The sequence below is a fragment of the Psittacula echo genome, assembly GCF_963264785.1.
Source record: "Psittacula echo genome assembly, chromosome: 26".
NCBI lineage: Eukaryota > Metazoa > Chordata > Aves > Psittaciformes > Psittacidae > Psittacula > Psittacula echo.
The window spans coordinates 3,639,397-3,655,987 of NC_137761.1; the positions used below are offsets into that span (position 1 = coordinate 3,639,397).

Genomic DNA, 16,591 nt, shown 5'->3' on the forward strand with positions numbered 1-16,591 from the left:
GGAGCCTGCTGGGGATTTTCCACCGGGATCGGACTCATCCCTGGGTCTGTGAGCAGGGAATCGGCCCCCCATGAGCCCCACTCCCATGGCAGCCCCTTGGAGCCGGGGATCCCCTTCCAGCCATTCCCCCTCTGCTTCCCACCCGAAGCAGGAGCATCGCTGGTGCCTGCAGCCCCGCGGGTCCAGGACAGACCGGGGGTGTTCCCATGGGATGCGGTGATGGGCAGGGCTGCGGCTGAGTCACGGAGCAGGAATCCCGCTGGGCGAGGGCAGGGCTGGTGACTCACAGGCTGCTTATGGGGCTGAGCGGGGTTAGGCTGGACCCACTGCTCACACGGGATCGCAGGCACTCGGGACAGACCCTGAGGCTGAGGGGCAGGCAGCTCCCGACTCCTCATTCCTGGCTGCAGGCTGGCCTGGAAACAGTTCAGGATGTGGCCCCCCCTTTCCTTGTGCAGGATGCAGGGATCTGAGCAGCCCCTGTGTCCATGCTGGGTGATTATTCCCTCAGGCACGTTATTCCCGCTGTTTGGAGCAAGCAGGAGACCAGCGTGAGGGGATGTGTGTGCCAGGGATAGGGCTGCGTGGGCACGGGGTGCGTTGTGTGCCTGGCTCATCCCATCTCTCCCCACCACTGGGGAAGGGCTGGGGGGCAAGGAAGGGCTCTGAGCCTGAAACTGGCCCCCCCCATTTGCCAAACCCACCCATTGAGGTTGGTGCCATGGCCAGGGAGCACCATCCGTGACTCCACCGATGCCCTGCGCCAGGAACAAGTGGATGAAGGACCCGGAGGACAAGGAAAACATGGTGGATGTCAAGGAGTCATGGTCCTGGGCTGCTTTATCATGCTCTGCATTGACTTCTACACTGAGGCCAGGCAGCATTGAGCCCTATGGCTTGAATAAAACGACTGTCACCTCCCCAGATCCTTGTGGAAGGCGTTAAGTTGCATTGGGGGGTGCTTGGGACCCTCTGTCTTGGAAAGGGACCCCTTGGTGTGGGGACAGTGCAGTGATCATAGAACCATGGAATGGATTGGGTTGGAAGGGAGCTTGAAGCTCATCTGGTTTCAGCTCAGTGGAAGGGACCCCTTCTGCTAGAGCAGGTTGCTCCAAGCCCCATCCAACCTGGCCTTGAACACTGCCAAGGATGGGGCAGCCACAGCTTCTCCCTTCAACCCATTCCAGTGTTCCACCACCCTCACAGGGAAGAACTTCCTGATATCCAGCCTGAACATCCCCTGCTCCTGTTTTAACCCATTCCCCCTTGTCCCATCACTACAAGGGAGGAGATGGGCTGAGGAGCCCCAAGGGATGCCCCATCCCTTCACTTGTGCCTCCATCCCCAGCCTCCCCCGTGGGGCCTGCAGCCTCCCCCAGCGGCACCCGAACCCATCCACCTCTTCCTAATGGGATCACTCGGCTCGGTAGGCAAAAATGAGGTGTGGAGGAAAGCACCTGCATGGAAAAGCCTGGAGGCAAGAGGGCTCCGTGGGCTGTGCCACCAGAGCTGGGCTATAAATGCCCATCGAGCCCAGAGTGCAGCATCCTGACTCCTCACTGCTGCCTGGTCCCTGCTGACCCTGGTGAGCCTCTGCTCCCCTTCCTCATCCATCACCCCTTGTTGCTGCCCCTCTGCAGCGTCCTGCCTTAGGGCAGGGTGGTGGGAATTGGACCCATCCCCATCCTGACCCCATCCCCGGTGCTCTGCCCTGCAGGTACACAGGAGGCTGGCGATGGCATCTCCCCTGGAGCAGGCGCTGGCCGTGATGGTCACCACCTTCCACAAGTACTCGGGCAAGGAAGGGGACAAGTACAAGCTCAGCAAGCAGGAGCTCAAGGAGCTGCTCAACAAGGAGCTGCCCGTCTTTGGGAGCGTAAGTGCGGGGATGCGTCCCTCTGCTGTAGGGGCTGTAGGGGCGGGAGCAAACCAGCCTTGGCTCTTCCCATGGATCACACTGATCTGTGCATCCTTGCCCAAGGGATGCAGCCTATGTGGAAGCAGGGAATGGTTTGGATGGGAAGAGACCCTAAAGCTTCCGCTAGAGCAGCTTGCTCCAAGCCCTGTCCAACCTGGCCTTGAACACTGCCAGGGATGGGGCAGCTTCTCCATCAACCCCTTCCAGCTCCCCATCACTCTCATAAGGAAGAACTGCCCCAGATCCCATCTTAACCTCCCCTCTCAGTTTAAAGCCATTCCCCCTTGTCCTGTCCCTATATGTCACAAAAGGCAGGATGAAGCCAGGAGGGCCTGAGCTGGAGCAAACTTGACTCAAAGGAAACTTGGCTTTCTTGAGCTCACAGAAATATTCTTCTTGGCAAAGAGAAGCCTGCTCCAATTTCACTGTTTTATATTGGGCTTAACCCTTAATTCCCTTTAAAATGGGAGGAGAGATGTTTTAGCCCAGCTCCTTCATGCCTAAGAGGTGTATTTGCTGTATCCATGCCAGCATAGCCCCCATCTCAGTATCCACCTGCATCCCTAAAGGTCCTTTCCTTCCAAAGACAAAGAGAAAACCCTCCTCGAATCCATAGGGATGGAAGCCAAGGCTTTCACACCCTTCCTTGTGAGCAGTGGGGCTGGATGGGGAGCGCCTCACTCATCCATGCACCCCAAACCCCACTTTTCCCCCTCCATAGAAGCAAATGGATGATGCCGAGTTCAAGAGGCTCATGAACGACCTGGACCACGACAAGGACAGCGAGGTGGACTTCAAGGAGTACGTCTGCTTCCTGGCCTGCATCACCATGGGCTTCAATGAGTTCTTCAGGGATTGCCCTACCAAGCAGCACCGCAAGAAGTGATCCCATCGGGGCTCCCAATAAAAGCTTTCCCAAAGGCTGGCTTTGTGCTTGGGGTGACTCACACCTTCCTCCTGCTCCCTGGGATTTTCCATGGTGCGACTCAGCCCCTGGAAGCATCCTTTGGAAAAGCCAACCCTGGCTCCGGGCAATGGATTGGGATATCCCCCCCGAACCATCCCTACTGGCTTGGGGAGAGGTTTGATGCATGTTGGGGTCAAAATTGAGCTTCCCCAAGCCTGGCTTGGCTTAAAGCTCAGCACAAGCTCCCACTGGGTTTGGGGAGGGGAAGCTGGGCTGGAGGAACTACAGCAAGATGCAAGGGCCGTGCAAAGCATAGAAGCCAGAACCCATCCCCAGCTTCCTGCAGGGAAAAGCTAAAGGAGACCCTCGGGGTATGGACAAGCCCATGGGGATCACCCTGAGCCCCCCCGGTTTACCATGGAGCCGTGGTGAGCACATCAGGCTATGACAGCGCTGGTGGAGCTCGGGGTCTGTCCCCCTTCCACCCATGGCCACAGCAGAAGATGCTGCAGCCCTGCTCCAGCCTGCCCCGATAGCCCCAAAGAAACCATCCTAGATCCAAAAAGCCTTCATCAAACCCCTATAGCATCGCATGGTAAAGAAGACCCCAAAGTCCTCCCTGAGCCCCAAACTTCACTTTGCCCCTTCCCAGGGTCTTTATAAAGAGCCCCCATGGAGGGTTTGCCCCTTGCAGTGATTTACACCACTTCGCACTGGCTGATAGAGGGATGCGGTTCAGGTTTGCGCCTTTCTCTTGCCAATACGGTCCTCAAAGAGCCCCCTGGCCTGGGGAAGCTTCATCCCCTCTTTTCCCTTCCTCTTCTAAATCCTCATTTTTGGCTTCACAGCCTCATTTCCAGGCTCCAAAAGCTCAGCTTTAGCTCACAAAATCTCCTTTTCAGATCCAAGTGCTTCAGTTTGAGGTTCTGGCTTAAGATTTTTAGGCTCCAAGCAGCTTCTTGAGTGTCCAAACCCTCTTTTGGAGGCTCCAAACCCCTCTTAAAGGGCTCAGAGCCCCCCGTGGTCCTTTGCTCTTTATCCCAGGGGGGTTTAGGGCTGCTTTGGGTGCTTATCAGGGGATTCCAAGCTCCCAGCTCCTGTTTTTCCCTTGCCACGTGCTTGGGACACGCAGTCACCAGCATCATTCCCCGTTACACAACGGGGCTCTTGTGACTCATGGTCCTTGCACTTAGGAAACAGAAACCACTGGCAGCCGAGTTAAAAACAGAACAAACCCTCCCCATTCCCAACCCAAACTCCAGCACAACAACAAACGCATGGATAAATCCTACTCGGCTCCAAACATTCCTGGGGATGCTGCCAAAACCATCTTGCCCTGCGCTGCATCCCCTGCCCTCACTGGCAGCAGTGCGATGAGGCACCCCCAGCTCCCCTGCCTGCATCCCTCATCCGCAGGGATTCTCCTCCACCCCATCCAGCCCCATTGTGCTCTTTCCATCTACTCAGCAGTGCAGGAATGGGATGTTAAGGGGGAGCCAGGGCTGCTCCTGTGGGTTTTCCTCTCCTCCTTTGCCAGCCAATGTCCAGGCAGGCTCTGGATCAGCATTGGTGCCTTCCCAACCAGATAGTGAGGGAGGTGTCCCAGGCAGGGCTATAAATGCTGCCTCATCCTGCCCTTCCCATCCTCTGCTGTTCCCTTTGAGCTGTTGGTGAGTTGCTTTTTCCCTCTTTTCCCCCTTTATCCTGCTCTCCAGATGTTGCTAAAGGTGCGTCTGCCCCATCCCACAATGGGGTCCCCCTGTTGAGCTTTTCCCCTGGGGCTCCTGTTGCAAGGAGCTGAGTTCAGAAGCTGGAAAAGCTGCTTCCCCTCACGTTCTCCCCTTTAATATGGCTCTTTTGGGGGGTTCCCAACGTGGGAGGGTGAAGCTAAGGGGGAAATGGTGATGCAGGAGTGGGGCATTGAAGAGCCTGCAGTGTTTGTGGGGCAGGGGGAGCTGTCAGCCCCCTGCCGTGGGGGTGTGTGGGGATGCTGCCCTCTGTTCTCACCCGCTGGTGCTGTTGGTGCCTCCAGGCTTGCTGCTATTCCCCATGGCATCTCCCCTGGAGCAGGCGCTGGCCGTGATGGTCTCCACCTTCCACAAGTACTCGGGCAATGAGGGGGACAAGTACAAGCTCAGCAAGCAGGAGCTCAAAGAGATGCTCACCAAGGAGCTGCCCAGCTTCAGCGTAAGTGTGGGGCAGTGGGTACCACATCCGGCGGTGGGTGCTGGGATGCGGGAATGAGGCCAGATGGGATGCAAAACCCCATTTAACCGCTCTGCTTGCAGAGACAAACCAGTGAGGCCAGTTTACAGCAGCTCATGAACCATCTGGACAGCAACAGCGACAGCGAGGTGGACTTCCAGGAGTACGTGATCTTCCTGGCCTGCATGGCCATGATGTGCAATGACTTCTTCCAGGACTGCCCTGACAAGATGCCGCGTAGGAAGTGAGCAGGGACCCTTCCCGTTGTCTTCCTGATGCTCTCGGAATAAAGGATGCTTTAAACCCAATGCTTTTGCCTGCTTTGCAATGGGGGGGTTCTTGCCCCAGGGACACTGGAGAAAATCCCGGTTTCCTTGGTTTCCTTTCCTTGTGAGCGTTCCAAGTTCTGGATGGGAACAAGGAGTCTGGGCACTGCGTTCCCTGAGCCCTTGTAAAGCACCCGTTAGGGTGAGTCACTGCCCTGCAGCCCTGATAACTCCTTCGTGGCCAGGCAAGGCAGGAGCTTCCACGGGGATTACTATTAATGGGTGAATAACTCCTTGTTTCAGCCATAATCACCTGGAATCGGCATCTGTCCCCATGGGGCAGGACCTGCCATGCTGGGAATCAGTTTGTCCCTCATGGGAATCCTCCTGGAACAGGGTTTCCCTGCATTCCTGCTCGGGGTGGGGTTCTGGCGGGCAGAGCAGTGACTTCCCCATGCACCCAACCAGCCCTGCGGGTACGACTCAGCCCGTGGCTATAGACACAAGGAGCAGCACAGCCACAGCCCTCCCTTCCTGCTCGTGTCTTTAAGTCCCTATTTCCTCCTTCTGAGCTCCGTTCCCCCCCACTGAGCAGCTGAGGGCAACCTTGTGTGCTGAGTCCGGATGTGGAGCCGGATGCCCCCTTCCAGGCGTGCAGCTGGATGCCCCCTTCCAGGCGTGCAGCCGGATGTCCATCAGTGGCACCTTCATCCCTCTGCTCCCAGAGGCACTGGTGAATGGAGATGTCACAAAGGCTTCACTTCCTTGCTCCCATCACAGCAGCCCTGGGGCTGTGTGTGGAGGCAGACAGGAGCCACATCTGGGCTGCGCCCCATGAGTCAACCTGCAGGCACCAGCCCCAGCTTGCTCCAGCATCCCAGTGCAACACAATGGGGGGATGTGGGGCAACCTCCTGTCTGCTTGGGGCCAGACCCATTGAGCTGGGTCTGGAGGGGCTTTGCCAAGGCACCAGGGCAAGGTAAAGGGTTGCAGAGCATCCCCCTGCGTGGAGAGGGAGAGATGCCCCCCACATCCCTGTGCTGCCCATAGCTGTGGCTTGGGATGGACCTGGACCATAACAAAGACAAGGAAGTGAAGTTCTAGGAAGGCTTCACCTTCCTGAGTGCCCTGGCCATGAACTGCACTGAAGGAATGCAGATGTAGAGCTGGGCCAGTGGCAGGGTGAGGGGCCCCGGGGGCCTTTTGGGGTCCTTTTGTAAGGACCTTTGTAAAGTTTTTTGTCCTTTCCTATTATAAAGCTTTGTTGCTGCGTTCTGGTCATTTGTGAACCATAAATAGATCAAACCCTCACGGGCTGCACTGCTCCTGCTCTTGCTGGGGGAGTGCTCATGTCCCCACTGATGGATCCTATTGGGTGCTGGTGATGTTCTGCCCAGGACTCCCACCCAGGTGCTGCACCCTCGTCTTCACAAGGGCTGGTTTGCCAGGAGACTGGGGTTGAAGCTCATCCCATTGCTCCCCCGATGGAGGGTGGAAGGGGTTCTATGAGCCTCAGCTTCTGAGATCCAGCGCTCAACCGAGCATCAATACTAGGGAATAAACCATGCATCCATCCCTCCAGCTCACTGGGACACCTGAGGACGTGGCTGCACAGCACTGGTGAAAGGGACCCCCCCTGCAAGCCCTTGGCTCTTTTCTGCCTGACCTGTGACTATCTGAAGCTGAAATGATGCTGTTCACAGCGTCCCATCCTGCCTGCATCCATCTGCACCCTGTCACCGCCCTGCCGCTCTGCCCTCGGGGCTCTGCTGGCTCCATCCCTGCGGCACCGACGTCCCAGCCCCATGGGCACTGAGCCATGGAGCAGATACCAACACCCGGAGCAGGGAAGCATGGGCCCCAGGGCAGGGCATGCGCCGGGAGCAACGGGTGTGTGGGTAGAGCAATGGATTCATACAATGGGTTGGGTTGAAGGGAGGTTTAAGCTCATCCAGTTCCAACCCCCTTGAACACTGCCAGGGTTTTGCATCCAAACCTTCTCTGTTCAACCCATTGCAGTGTCCCACCACCCTCATAGGGAAGAGCTTCTGCCCAAGATCCCATCTCAATCCCTCCTCTGACAGGTTAAAGCCATTCCCCTTGTCCTGTCCCTCCATCCCTTATCCAAAGCCTCTCTCCAGGTTCCCCTTAGGCACTGGGAGCTGCTCTAAGCTCTCCTCTAAGTGGCTTCCATGGCAGGTTGGGCAGCAATGGCATCATGAGGACCCCCAGCCCACACTTGTCCCTTCTTTCCTGCCCCACAATGTATACATGCATAGAGCGGTTTGGGTCGGAAAGGACCTTAAGAAGATCTCCATGGCCACGTCTCCTCTCACCTCCCCACGTCACACAAGCGCATCCCTTCACACCTCCCCACAAGGGTCCCATCACCGATGGTGCACCCGTGTCCCACTGATGCCCTGCGTGGGTCCCCTTCCCGGACAGGATGCGCCCGCCTCCAGCCCACAGCCTGCCCCTTGGTTTCACTCTTTGGCACGTCGAGCTTTGTTCTGGCATTAGTTCCTTCAACACCCAGATTAGGAGCTCATGGGGAGATGTTTCACCACCACCTCCTTTAAAACCCTTGACGGCTTCTTGTGCCAGACCCATCAAGCACAGACTTGGCACAATGGGCTTGGGCATCCTCAGGTTCCTTTACCGCTTTACCCCAAGACACACAAGGTTTAGCAGCCCCTGTGTGCCAGGCACTGGGAACACCACGGGGTATCCCACATGTTGGCAGCATCCGCCCGACAGTGGGAATAGGCAGGAATTGCCCCGACCTCAGTTATCATCAGGCAGCAATTACAGCTACCAGGAAATGACACCTCCTAAGAGGGTTCCTGGCACTTGGTGTGTCTGCATTTGGCAATCCCTTGGCTCCCCGGTTTGCTGTTGGAAATGATTCAGGAGGGATCACTGCCCCTCTTTATGGAGGGGATGTGCTGGCCAGTGGGATGCTGGCGGTACACATCACACCTCCAAGCCAAATCCAGCCGCTTCAGGGCACATAGAGGAGTGATGAAGCCCATTCCCCATTGGGAAATAATAGCATTATCCCATTGGAGACCTTCACTCAGCACCTTCTGTGTGATCCTGAACAATTCCTCTTCCATCATCTCCACAAAGACCCCCCAGACTCAGCAGGAATGTCCCAGCTCCTGGGAATGCTGCTGCAGTGTCCCCAGTCCATGGTGCTGCAAATCGTGGAATGGTTTGGGTTGGAAGGGAGCTTAAAGCTCACCCAGCATCATGGGCAGGGACCCCTTCCATTAGAGCAGCTTGCTCCAAGCTCCATCCAACCTGGCCTTGAACACTGCCAGGGATGCGGCAGCCACAGCTTCTCCGTTCAACCCATCCCAGTGTCCCGCCACCCTCACAGGGAAGAACTTCCCGATATCCAACCTTTCCGCTGCTATCCCCCCGTTTCAGTTTGAACCCATCACCCCTTGACCTATCACTGTAGTCACTGATGAAGGCCCCTCTCCAGCATTCTTGTAGCCCCCTTCAGACACTGGAAGCTGCTCTGAGGTCCCCACACAGCTTCTCTTCTCCGGGCTGAACAGCCCCAGTGTTCTCTTTCGGCATCCTCTTGTTTCGGTGCTTCCCCTCCCTCATTGACATGGGGAGCAACCAGTTCCTGGAGCAAGAAATTGCTGCCTGGGCGTGCTGCATGGCCTTGCACAATTCCCGAGGTTATCACCCCAAAGGGAATTGGAGGGTGTCACAAATCATCGCTCAGGGAGAGTATAAAAGAGCCCTCCCCTGCACCGCGGCATCACTGCTCCTCCTGCTCCACCCCGCGCAGCACCGTCCATAGACATCAGCCCCAGGTAAGTACGTCCTTGCCTATGGTGGCTCCAGCATCCACGCTGCTGGAGGTGCCGTTGGGATGACTGGGCTCTGATGGGGTTTGATGTTTTGCTGTCTGTCCCTTCCTAGCAAGATGAAAACCGACCTGGAGCTCGCCTTGGAGTGCGCCATCAACATCTACCACCAGTACGCCATAAAGAACCCCATCGATGACTACCTGGACAAGTCGGAGTTCTCACAGCTGCTGAAGGAGACGGCCAAGCCCTTCCTTCACAACACCACGCCGGTAAGAGCCAAGCATAGGCCAGGCTTCAAGTCTTCAAAGTGGCCTCCTTGGGCCATGGGGGTGGCTGGGAGCTCCCAAAGCCCTTTTTCCCTAGGGTTTTCCTGACTCTGTCCATGTTTGTCCTGCTGCAGCCCAATGTGTCTGTTGATGAGTACATCAGCAACCTCTTTGCCAAAGCAGACAGCAACCACGATGGGCGCCTCAAGTTCACCGAGTTCCTGACCACGCTGAATCTTGTCGTCATCGATGCCCACAATAGGTCCCATGGGAGACACGACCACCATCATGGTGCCGATCATGGCCACGACCATGGGCATGATCATGGCCATGACCATGGCCACGACCACGGCCACGACCACGGCCATGACCACGGCCACGGTCCCAGAAACTGAAGCGCTTCCCATGACTGAGCCCATGGGATTATGCTTTTCCGGCAGCATTATCCCTTCCATTTGTCCTCCAGCACAGACAAATCTGTAACCAAAGCTTTATCATTTGCTTCTACCTATGGCATTGAAATAAAATGTCTTTCTTCAAGCACCAAATGCATTGCATTATGTGTCTTATCTCCAGGAAGGATGCAACACGCATCAAGGGGTTAAATCGGAGGGGTTTAATGCAGGTTGAACTGGAGAAGCAATGGGAATGGGAAGGGAAAGTGGCATGGAGGGATCCCTGCTCCCAGGACAACAGCACTGCTGGATCCCAATGAGCTGCACAGGGTCCCTGTCCTAAAGCAGGTCACAACCCCAATGTGTTCCCACTGCCTTTGTGAGGCTCACCAAGGTCCCTACACAGAGTGGTTGGCCCCAGCACCCTTCGCCTCCGCAGATGGCGGGGTGCATAGAACCCCATCACAGTGCAAGCTCCTGCACAAGAGCATCCTCAGCCTTGGTTCTTCCAGCCCCTCTTTGCATCAGCTTCAGGATGTGCCAGGAGTGAAGTCCCCAGGTGACTCCCAAGAGCCAGCTCTGGAGCTGGGGGTGCAGCATCCTGGGGGTACAACACTTTTGGAACCTGCAAAGCAACCAGAGCAAGCCCTGACCTGGCAAAGAATGAGGCTGAGGGGCTCTGGGGAGCTGGAAGTAACCCTGCACCATGAAGTTGGATGTTTCTGTTACCTGACTGTGCACGGAGTGGGAAACCCTCAGGAGGCTCCTATATCCCCAATGTCAGCTGAAAGCCGCAGCCTGTCCCATGTGGAGCATGGAATCATAGAATGGGTTGGGTTGGAAAGGACCTTAAGATCATCCAGTTCCAACCCCCCTGCCATGAAGAGAAGCACGGGGGTAGTATGTGGTTATGTGCACTCAATGACACAAGTGATCATTCTCTTGCAGCCCTTGTCCCCCAGAGGTGGATGCTGTTCCAGGGCCCCCAGGTACCATTCCCCTTCTGGGGCTGGGCATCACGAGCTGCATCCCCTGATGGGTTTTGGGGAACATGGCTGGGAAAGATGGGAATGTGAAGCCCATGGGTCTGTCCACGTGAGGACTTTGCAAGCGCACAGGGCAAAGGCAGGAGTGGCTTGCAAAGGGAATGAGGACACAGCTTTGGATTCCTGACGGTCCCTAACGAGTAGAAAGCAGTGAAGTGAGTCAGGGCTCCCAGAATAGACCTCATACAACAGCTCTCGATACTGGCCCTGAGACACACAAGAAGCATCCTCAAACAGGAATGGTGACCCTTTTGCTTTGCTGTCCCTACCCTCTTCCTGGCATCTACGACCTTATTTTTACATTGTTTTACAGTTCCTTCATTCTTCTAGTACCTGTTCTTCTAACGCAACATGGGTGGCAGAGGTGACCATTGCACAACACTTGCTACTCAATGCTGTAGCCACTAAAGACCCTAAAGACCTCAGGTATTCTTTCTCCACCAAGTTGCTGGAGCAAGAGGAAAGGTCTGGTCCAAGTGATGTGAAAAGAGAAAGCAATGGCAAATACACTGGAAAACAACTTGGCGGATGTCAGCTTTGTTTGTGCCCAACCAATTCTTTGTGGTAGAAAACAGAGAGATCAAGTTAAAACCAACCAAGGGACAAAGTCAACCACGTCTCTATGAAACACTTCATCTTCTACACAGCACATTACGAGGCTTGTAAAGCTTTGGCAAGTTGGACTTGTCTTTCACGCTCATGGAGAGGGGTGACATGAGCACGTCCAGTGTTGTCCCCATTCTTTGCCCAGCACAGGAGCAGCTGAGCCCTGTCGGAGGCGATGGTAGGGTGGAAGGACAACATTTCCCCAGGCTGGTGGGTGCAACCAGGAACAAGGTGCAGAGGTATGAGGTGGGGAAGGGTTCACAAGTTCCCACCTTGCAATTTCCAGGTCCGGGAAATGCTAACTCAAGCTGATGCTTGCAGCAGGTGTGTCACCACCTCTGATGAAAGAGGACCTCAGACAGATATAAAAGGTCTGCAGAGGCTCTTGGATCACTGCGACAGACCCATCCTCTGCAAAGCCTCCTTGGAGATAAGGGTAAGGAACACTGCGGTCGCTCTTGTGAGAAAGAAGGTGAGGGGAGAAGTGTTTTGGAGTATGGGATGTCATTCCGTACCTGTTTCATTCCAGGGTGATGATTTCTTCTTTGGGCATGGTAGGAGGTTGGTTTTGGCTACAAGACAAGTATAAATGAACGGCATTTGCATGTCACCTTTAGTGGAGGTGTATTTGTCTCCATGGGCAAGGAGATTCAGAGGGAGAAGAGGGGGAGATGAGGCTGAGGTTGCAATGGAGCCTGTACCTGAGCCATGCTCCCTGCCTTAAAGTCATTGTCCCTGTCTATAGCATGGTGCAGATACATGACTGCAGCCTCATGGGTTTGTCTGATGTGCCTGACAAATGGCTTCAGGTTGGGAAGAATGAGCTGCTCCTTGGCTGAACCTAAAACTAGAGGTGGTTTGGGTGATGCTGTGAAATGGTGACACTCCTAAACCCACTTATTACCATGCTCCTGGTGCAGATCCCTTGGGGTACCTGGGGTGCGGGTCAAGGTCATGCCATGGGGTTTTGGATGCATCTCATGGCTTGGGCGTTTCTCCACACAGTTTCTCAAGACCTCCACCATGTCTGTGAGCACCCAGCCCAAGAACCCCTCTTCTGAGACTGGGCAGTTCCCAGGAAACTGCACATTGGAGAAGGCCCTGAAAACCATTGTGGATGTCTACCACCGCTACAGCATCCGGGAGGGCAAGCTCGACTTCCTCAACTTCAATGACTTCAAGACACTGATGACTGAGCAGGCACCGACCTTCCTGCAAGCTTGTGTGAGTGTTTAGGAGCTGTGTTGTGCTCTCCTCGGGAGGCTGGAGTGGGATGAGGCTGAGGTTGCCTCCAGGGATGCTCCTTGGGGAATGGGATGCAGTCCCCATCATGGCTGTGGTCCGCAGACCCAGCTTGTCCATGTGCTGTGGGTGCCCATTCCTCCTGATGCTGCAGGGGTATAGAGCTTGGGAAGGGCTCTATGTCCATCTAGGGGCTAAATGCAAGGCAGGAGAAGGTCACAGTGACCCTGCAGCTTCCAGGATCATGGAAGAACAAAGCTGGTTTCCATCATGGGGTGTGCAGCCCAGGGTGGGGGTATGCTAACACATGTCCTGCCGCCCAATTTCAGAACAGGAACCAACCTGGCTACCTGAATAAGCTCTTCCAAGAGACTGATTTAAACAAGGACAAGGACCTGACCTTCAAGGAGTTCACCATCGTCTTGGCCAAGGTGACCGATGATGCCCATCGCATCATCCACAAGGATGACCGCTGCACACCAGACAAGGATTGAGTCTCCATGAAGACTCGGAGGGGGTGGCTTGTAGGAGATGGGCTCTACCTGCTTTCTGTCTGCTTGGATCACTCACGCTTGTGAGACAATAAAGTATCACTTGGTGTTCATTGAGATCCTAGCTCAGCTCTTCCTTTTGTACCCATCTAATGGGCACCACTGCAGAGAATGCATGGTCCTGCTGGAGCTAAACGCCCAAATGAGGTACCCAAAAAGCCCATAAAGGAAGAGGGTTATGACTGAAATGTGAGCGGGCAGGAACTGTGCTGCTCAGTGTCTGGGCCAAGCTGATGGGCTGGGGAGGTGGTAATGGCCAGAAGAGCAGCACAAGACACTGCCTGAGCTCCACAAGGGTTTTACTCATCAGCTGCAACACTGGAGGTGTAATAGAGGCTCTCCAGGCAAAGGAAGTGTTGTGCATGGGCTGGGGAGAGCAGAGCCAGCCCAGCTTGAGGAAGCACCTCCTGTTTGCTCTCCTCAAGCAGCTTTTTCCCCTTGGCTGTGCCAGGTGCATTCTCGAGATGCACAATCGCCTCTGAGCATTAATACCCATGACAACAGGAGTTCACAACAGGACACAGCCCTTACCACAAAAACAAGCTATATATCAGTATCTGTATACAGAGCTTCTGCTCCACAGGAAATACCAAGATTTTGGGGTTTTTCCCCCAAAATCCCAATCAAAACTCACATTTCAGAGTTTTCCCACACAGTAAAGTGACCTGGAGTGCTCCCTCCCAACCCTGCTACCCAGCCAAGATAAGACGCCCAATGGGCTCCATCTCACCAAACCCCCCCCTGATGAGCTCCTGCAGGGCACAAGGATCTTGTCCCTGGATAGGCCATCAGGGAGATGTCTTCCAGCATCAACTAAAACCTTTCTGGGTACTAAATATGCTGTAATCCAGCTCTTCTCCTCAATGAATGCTTGGGTACCACCACCCCAAGGACCCAGGTGGTGCCTGCGGAGCAGTTTGTAGCTGTTTGCTATGGCTGAGACGTATACAAATGCTTTTTGGCTCGAGCCAAAGGCTTGGGAAACCCTTTACCTCGTGGCTCCAGGATGGAGAAAGCTCCTGCAGTGGCTGCATGTGCTGGGTTGCGGCTGGAGCATCACCGCTCTGGTGATGCTCAAAGGAGCTCAGAGTGCATCCCTTGGCTTCCCAAGCTAAAACCACATCTAGCAACCAGAACCAACCTGGCCCAATCTTTAAGACACTTGTGCACATGGATCAGATCCCCCCTGAGCCTTCTCTTCTCCAGGCCCAGCTCCTGCCTTACCATGATCCTGGGCTGAACACAGCAAAGCCCATGGCGACCAACCCTGCCGTGCCCTCTTCCCGCATCAACCAGCCGCTTGCTCGTAAATGGCTCTTTTGAAAGAGTTTTGCAACCAACCAACCAGCTCCTCGGGGCACAACCAATCCCAGTCACCTCCAACCAGCTCTTTCTGTGTCTATCCAGCTGCATCCTGATGTCTGCTTCCTGCTCCTTCCCTTTCCAGCCAGCAAGTGGATGCTTGCCCAGTGCTGTCAGCCTTGGGGCCAGCTTCCTGCGTTGCTCACAGGCACAGCTACACAGGGAAGCTCCCCCCTGCAAGGAGACAGGGCTAGACCATGCTCCTGTGACCCTCAGCAACAGCCAAGCTCCATGGTCACCTTAGGGTCTCATCCCTGTTGCCTGGTGGGCACATCCGATGGCCCAGGCACTATCTCTCTTTGGAACCCGCTGACCCATCCCACCCCTATAACCTCTCCTTGCTCTTCCTCGCCTCCGGGATGCTAAAAGTGACTCAAAATGCCATTTCCTGAAGTTGCTACAAGAATTCTGCAACCCAGCAGATGGTCCCTGTTGTGAAACACCCCAGCCCTTCTCCAGGGCATCAAAGCACTCCTGTTGTGAAACGTGCACCCCAACCAGTGAGGCTTGGGTGGCCACAAGGATGGACCACTCACAGCTGCATCCCCCCATCTCCCTGCACAGTGCAGCCCCATGTGGAGCTCCCGGAGCTTGTCCATGGCCCTGTTTTCGCCTCCTCTTTGTGTCTGAGATGAGCATCGTGTTTGGCAGGTTCAACAACCCCTCAGGCTGAATCAACAGCAGAACATTCCAATGTAGAAGCACTGGAAAGTCTGGTTTTGCTCCCAATTGAGCGGCTTCGTTGCCAGCTGGGGTTAAACCTCAACAAGTGCCTGCCTTGGGTGTCTGCAACACAGGGAAACAACAGGGAAATAAGGTACAAAGTGAGGCCATGGTCTTCAAAGGTAAAAATAGACCTTTGAGCCACACCTGGTCTGCACAGCACCGAGCAAAACACCTTTGGCACTGGCTGTTGCTAAGCTGAGGAGCTGAAACGAAGCTGGGAACCTGCCCTGTATTATTTGCCTTTCAAAGAGCTGCTTGCTGCAGGCAGGGGATGGTTCCCCAGCACCAGGCCATCGCCCTCAGCACCAGCTCTGTGCCCATGTCACAACAGCAACGCTGTCAGTGAAGCCCTGAGATGCTTTTGGGTGCACCAGTTTGCAAGGATGGGGATGCGATGGGGCCAAGCAGGGCTGTCTCATCAAGATATTGCATTGAGAGACCCCCTGCACCCTGTGCCCAGCTCTGGGGCAGCAGCACAAGAGAGATGTGGAGCTGATGGAGCATCCCCATCCCTGGCAGTGTTCAAGGCCAGGTTGGACACAGGGGCTTGGAGCAAGCTGCTCCAGTGGAAGGGGTCCCTGCCCATGGCAGGGGTTGGAATCGGATGAGCTTCAAGGTCCTTTCCAACCCAAACTCTTCCATGATGCTTGTTAGTGTCACTTTGGCATCCTCTCTGCTCAGGACCTGCAGGCTCTGCTGGGACAAAAGGGATGTGTGCAGATCCAGCGACAGCCCTGCTATTACAGGAGGACCCTCTGCTTGCTCACAGCCCTGCTCTGGTCCCAGTCCTGCTGCACTCAGTGTGTGCTGGCTGCTTCCTCTGGCCTGGTGGTCCGTCACCCCGCACTGTGACACAACAGGAGTCCTGCACCCTGTTCAAGAGAGCACAAAGTCCACGTTGTGTTGGCAAACATCCTGTTGCATCAATACCATAAGCTTTGAAACTGGTTCCTGTCTGGATCCTGGGGAAAGCCTTGCTCCTATGGGCCAGCCCTGTTCCTGGAGATGATGCTTTCCTGCCCTGGCAGGGTGGCAATGAACCAGCCCCACTCTCTCCCTTGGCTGTGAGGCTCTTACCTGCTCCAGAGCCCCTGAAGTGCTGCAAGATCGGGTGCATCACCCATGTTGAGGTGCAGGATCTGCTTCCAGTAGGGACCTGCCACCCTGGGCAGGCTCAGGCAGAGCCGGGTGGACTCTGAGGCCTGCAGGTAGAACCACAGAATGGTTTGGGTTAGAAAGGACCTTAAAGCTCATCCAGTTCCACCCCCTGC

The 16,591-nt window shown here is 55.4% G+C and overlaps 3 protein-coding genes across 3 annotated transcripts; all 3 read left to right on the forward strand.

Moving 5' to 3' along the window:
- Nucleotides 1–1,735: 1,735 nt before the first annotated feature.
- LOC308230409 (uncharacterized protein) lies at nucleotides 1,736–5,278 on the forward strand (the record flags this gene model as incomplete). Its single annotated transcript, XM_080635111.1, has 5 exons — nucleotides 1,736–1,876; nucleotides 2,640–2,793; nucleotides 4,541–4,552; nucleotides 4,858–5,018; nucleotides 5,114–5,278. 5 exons carry the CDS (start codon nucleotides 1,736–1,738, stop codon nucleotides 5,276–5,278), a joined length of 633 nt encoding a protein of 210 aa, XP_080491237.1.
- Nucleotides 5,279–9,242: 3,964 nt separating this feature from the next.
- On the forward strand, nucleotides 9,243–9,787 carry LOC308230410 (protein S100-A12-like; the record flags this gene model as incomplete). Its single annotated transcript, XM_080635112.1, has 2 exons — nucleotides 9,243–9,395; nucleotides 9,527–9,787. 2 exons carry the CDS (start codon nucleotides 9,243–9,245, stop codon nucleotides 9,785–9,787), a joined length of 414 nt encoding a protein of 137 aa, XP_080491238.1.
- A 1,051-nt stretch (nucleotides 9,788–10,838) lies between these two features.
- Nucleotides 10,839–13,175, forward strand: LOC308230411 (protein S100-A7-like; the record flags this gene model as incomplete). Its single annotated transcript, XM_080635113.1, has 4 exons — nucleotides 10,839–10,882; nucleotides 11,764–11,875; nucleotides 12,445–12,663; nucleotides 13,011–13,175. 4 exons carry the CDS (start codon nucleotides 10,839–10,841, stop codon nucleotides 13,173–13,175), a joined length of 540 nt encoding a protein of 179 aa, XP_080491239.1.
- Between the last annotated feature and the right edge of the window lie 3,416 nt (nucleotides 13,176–16,591).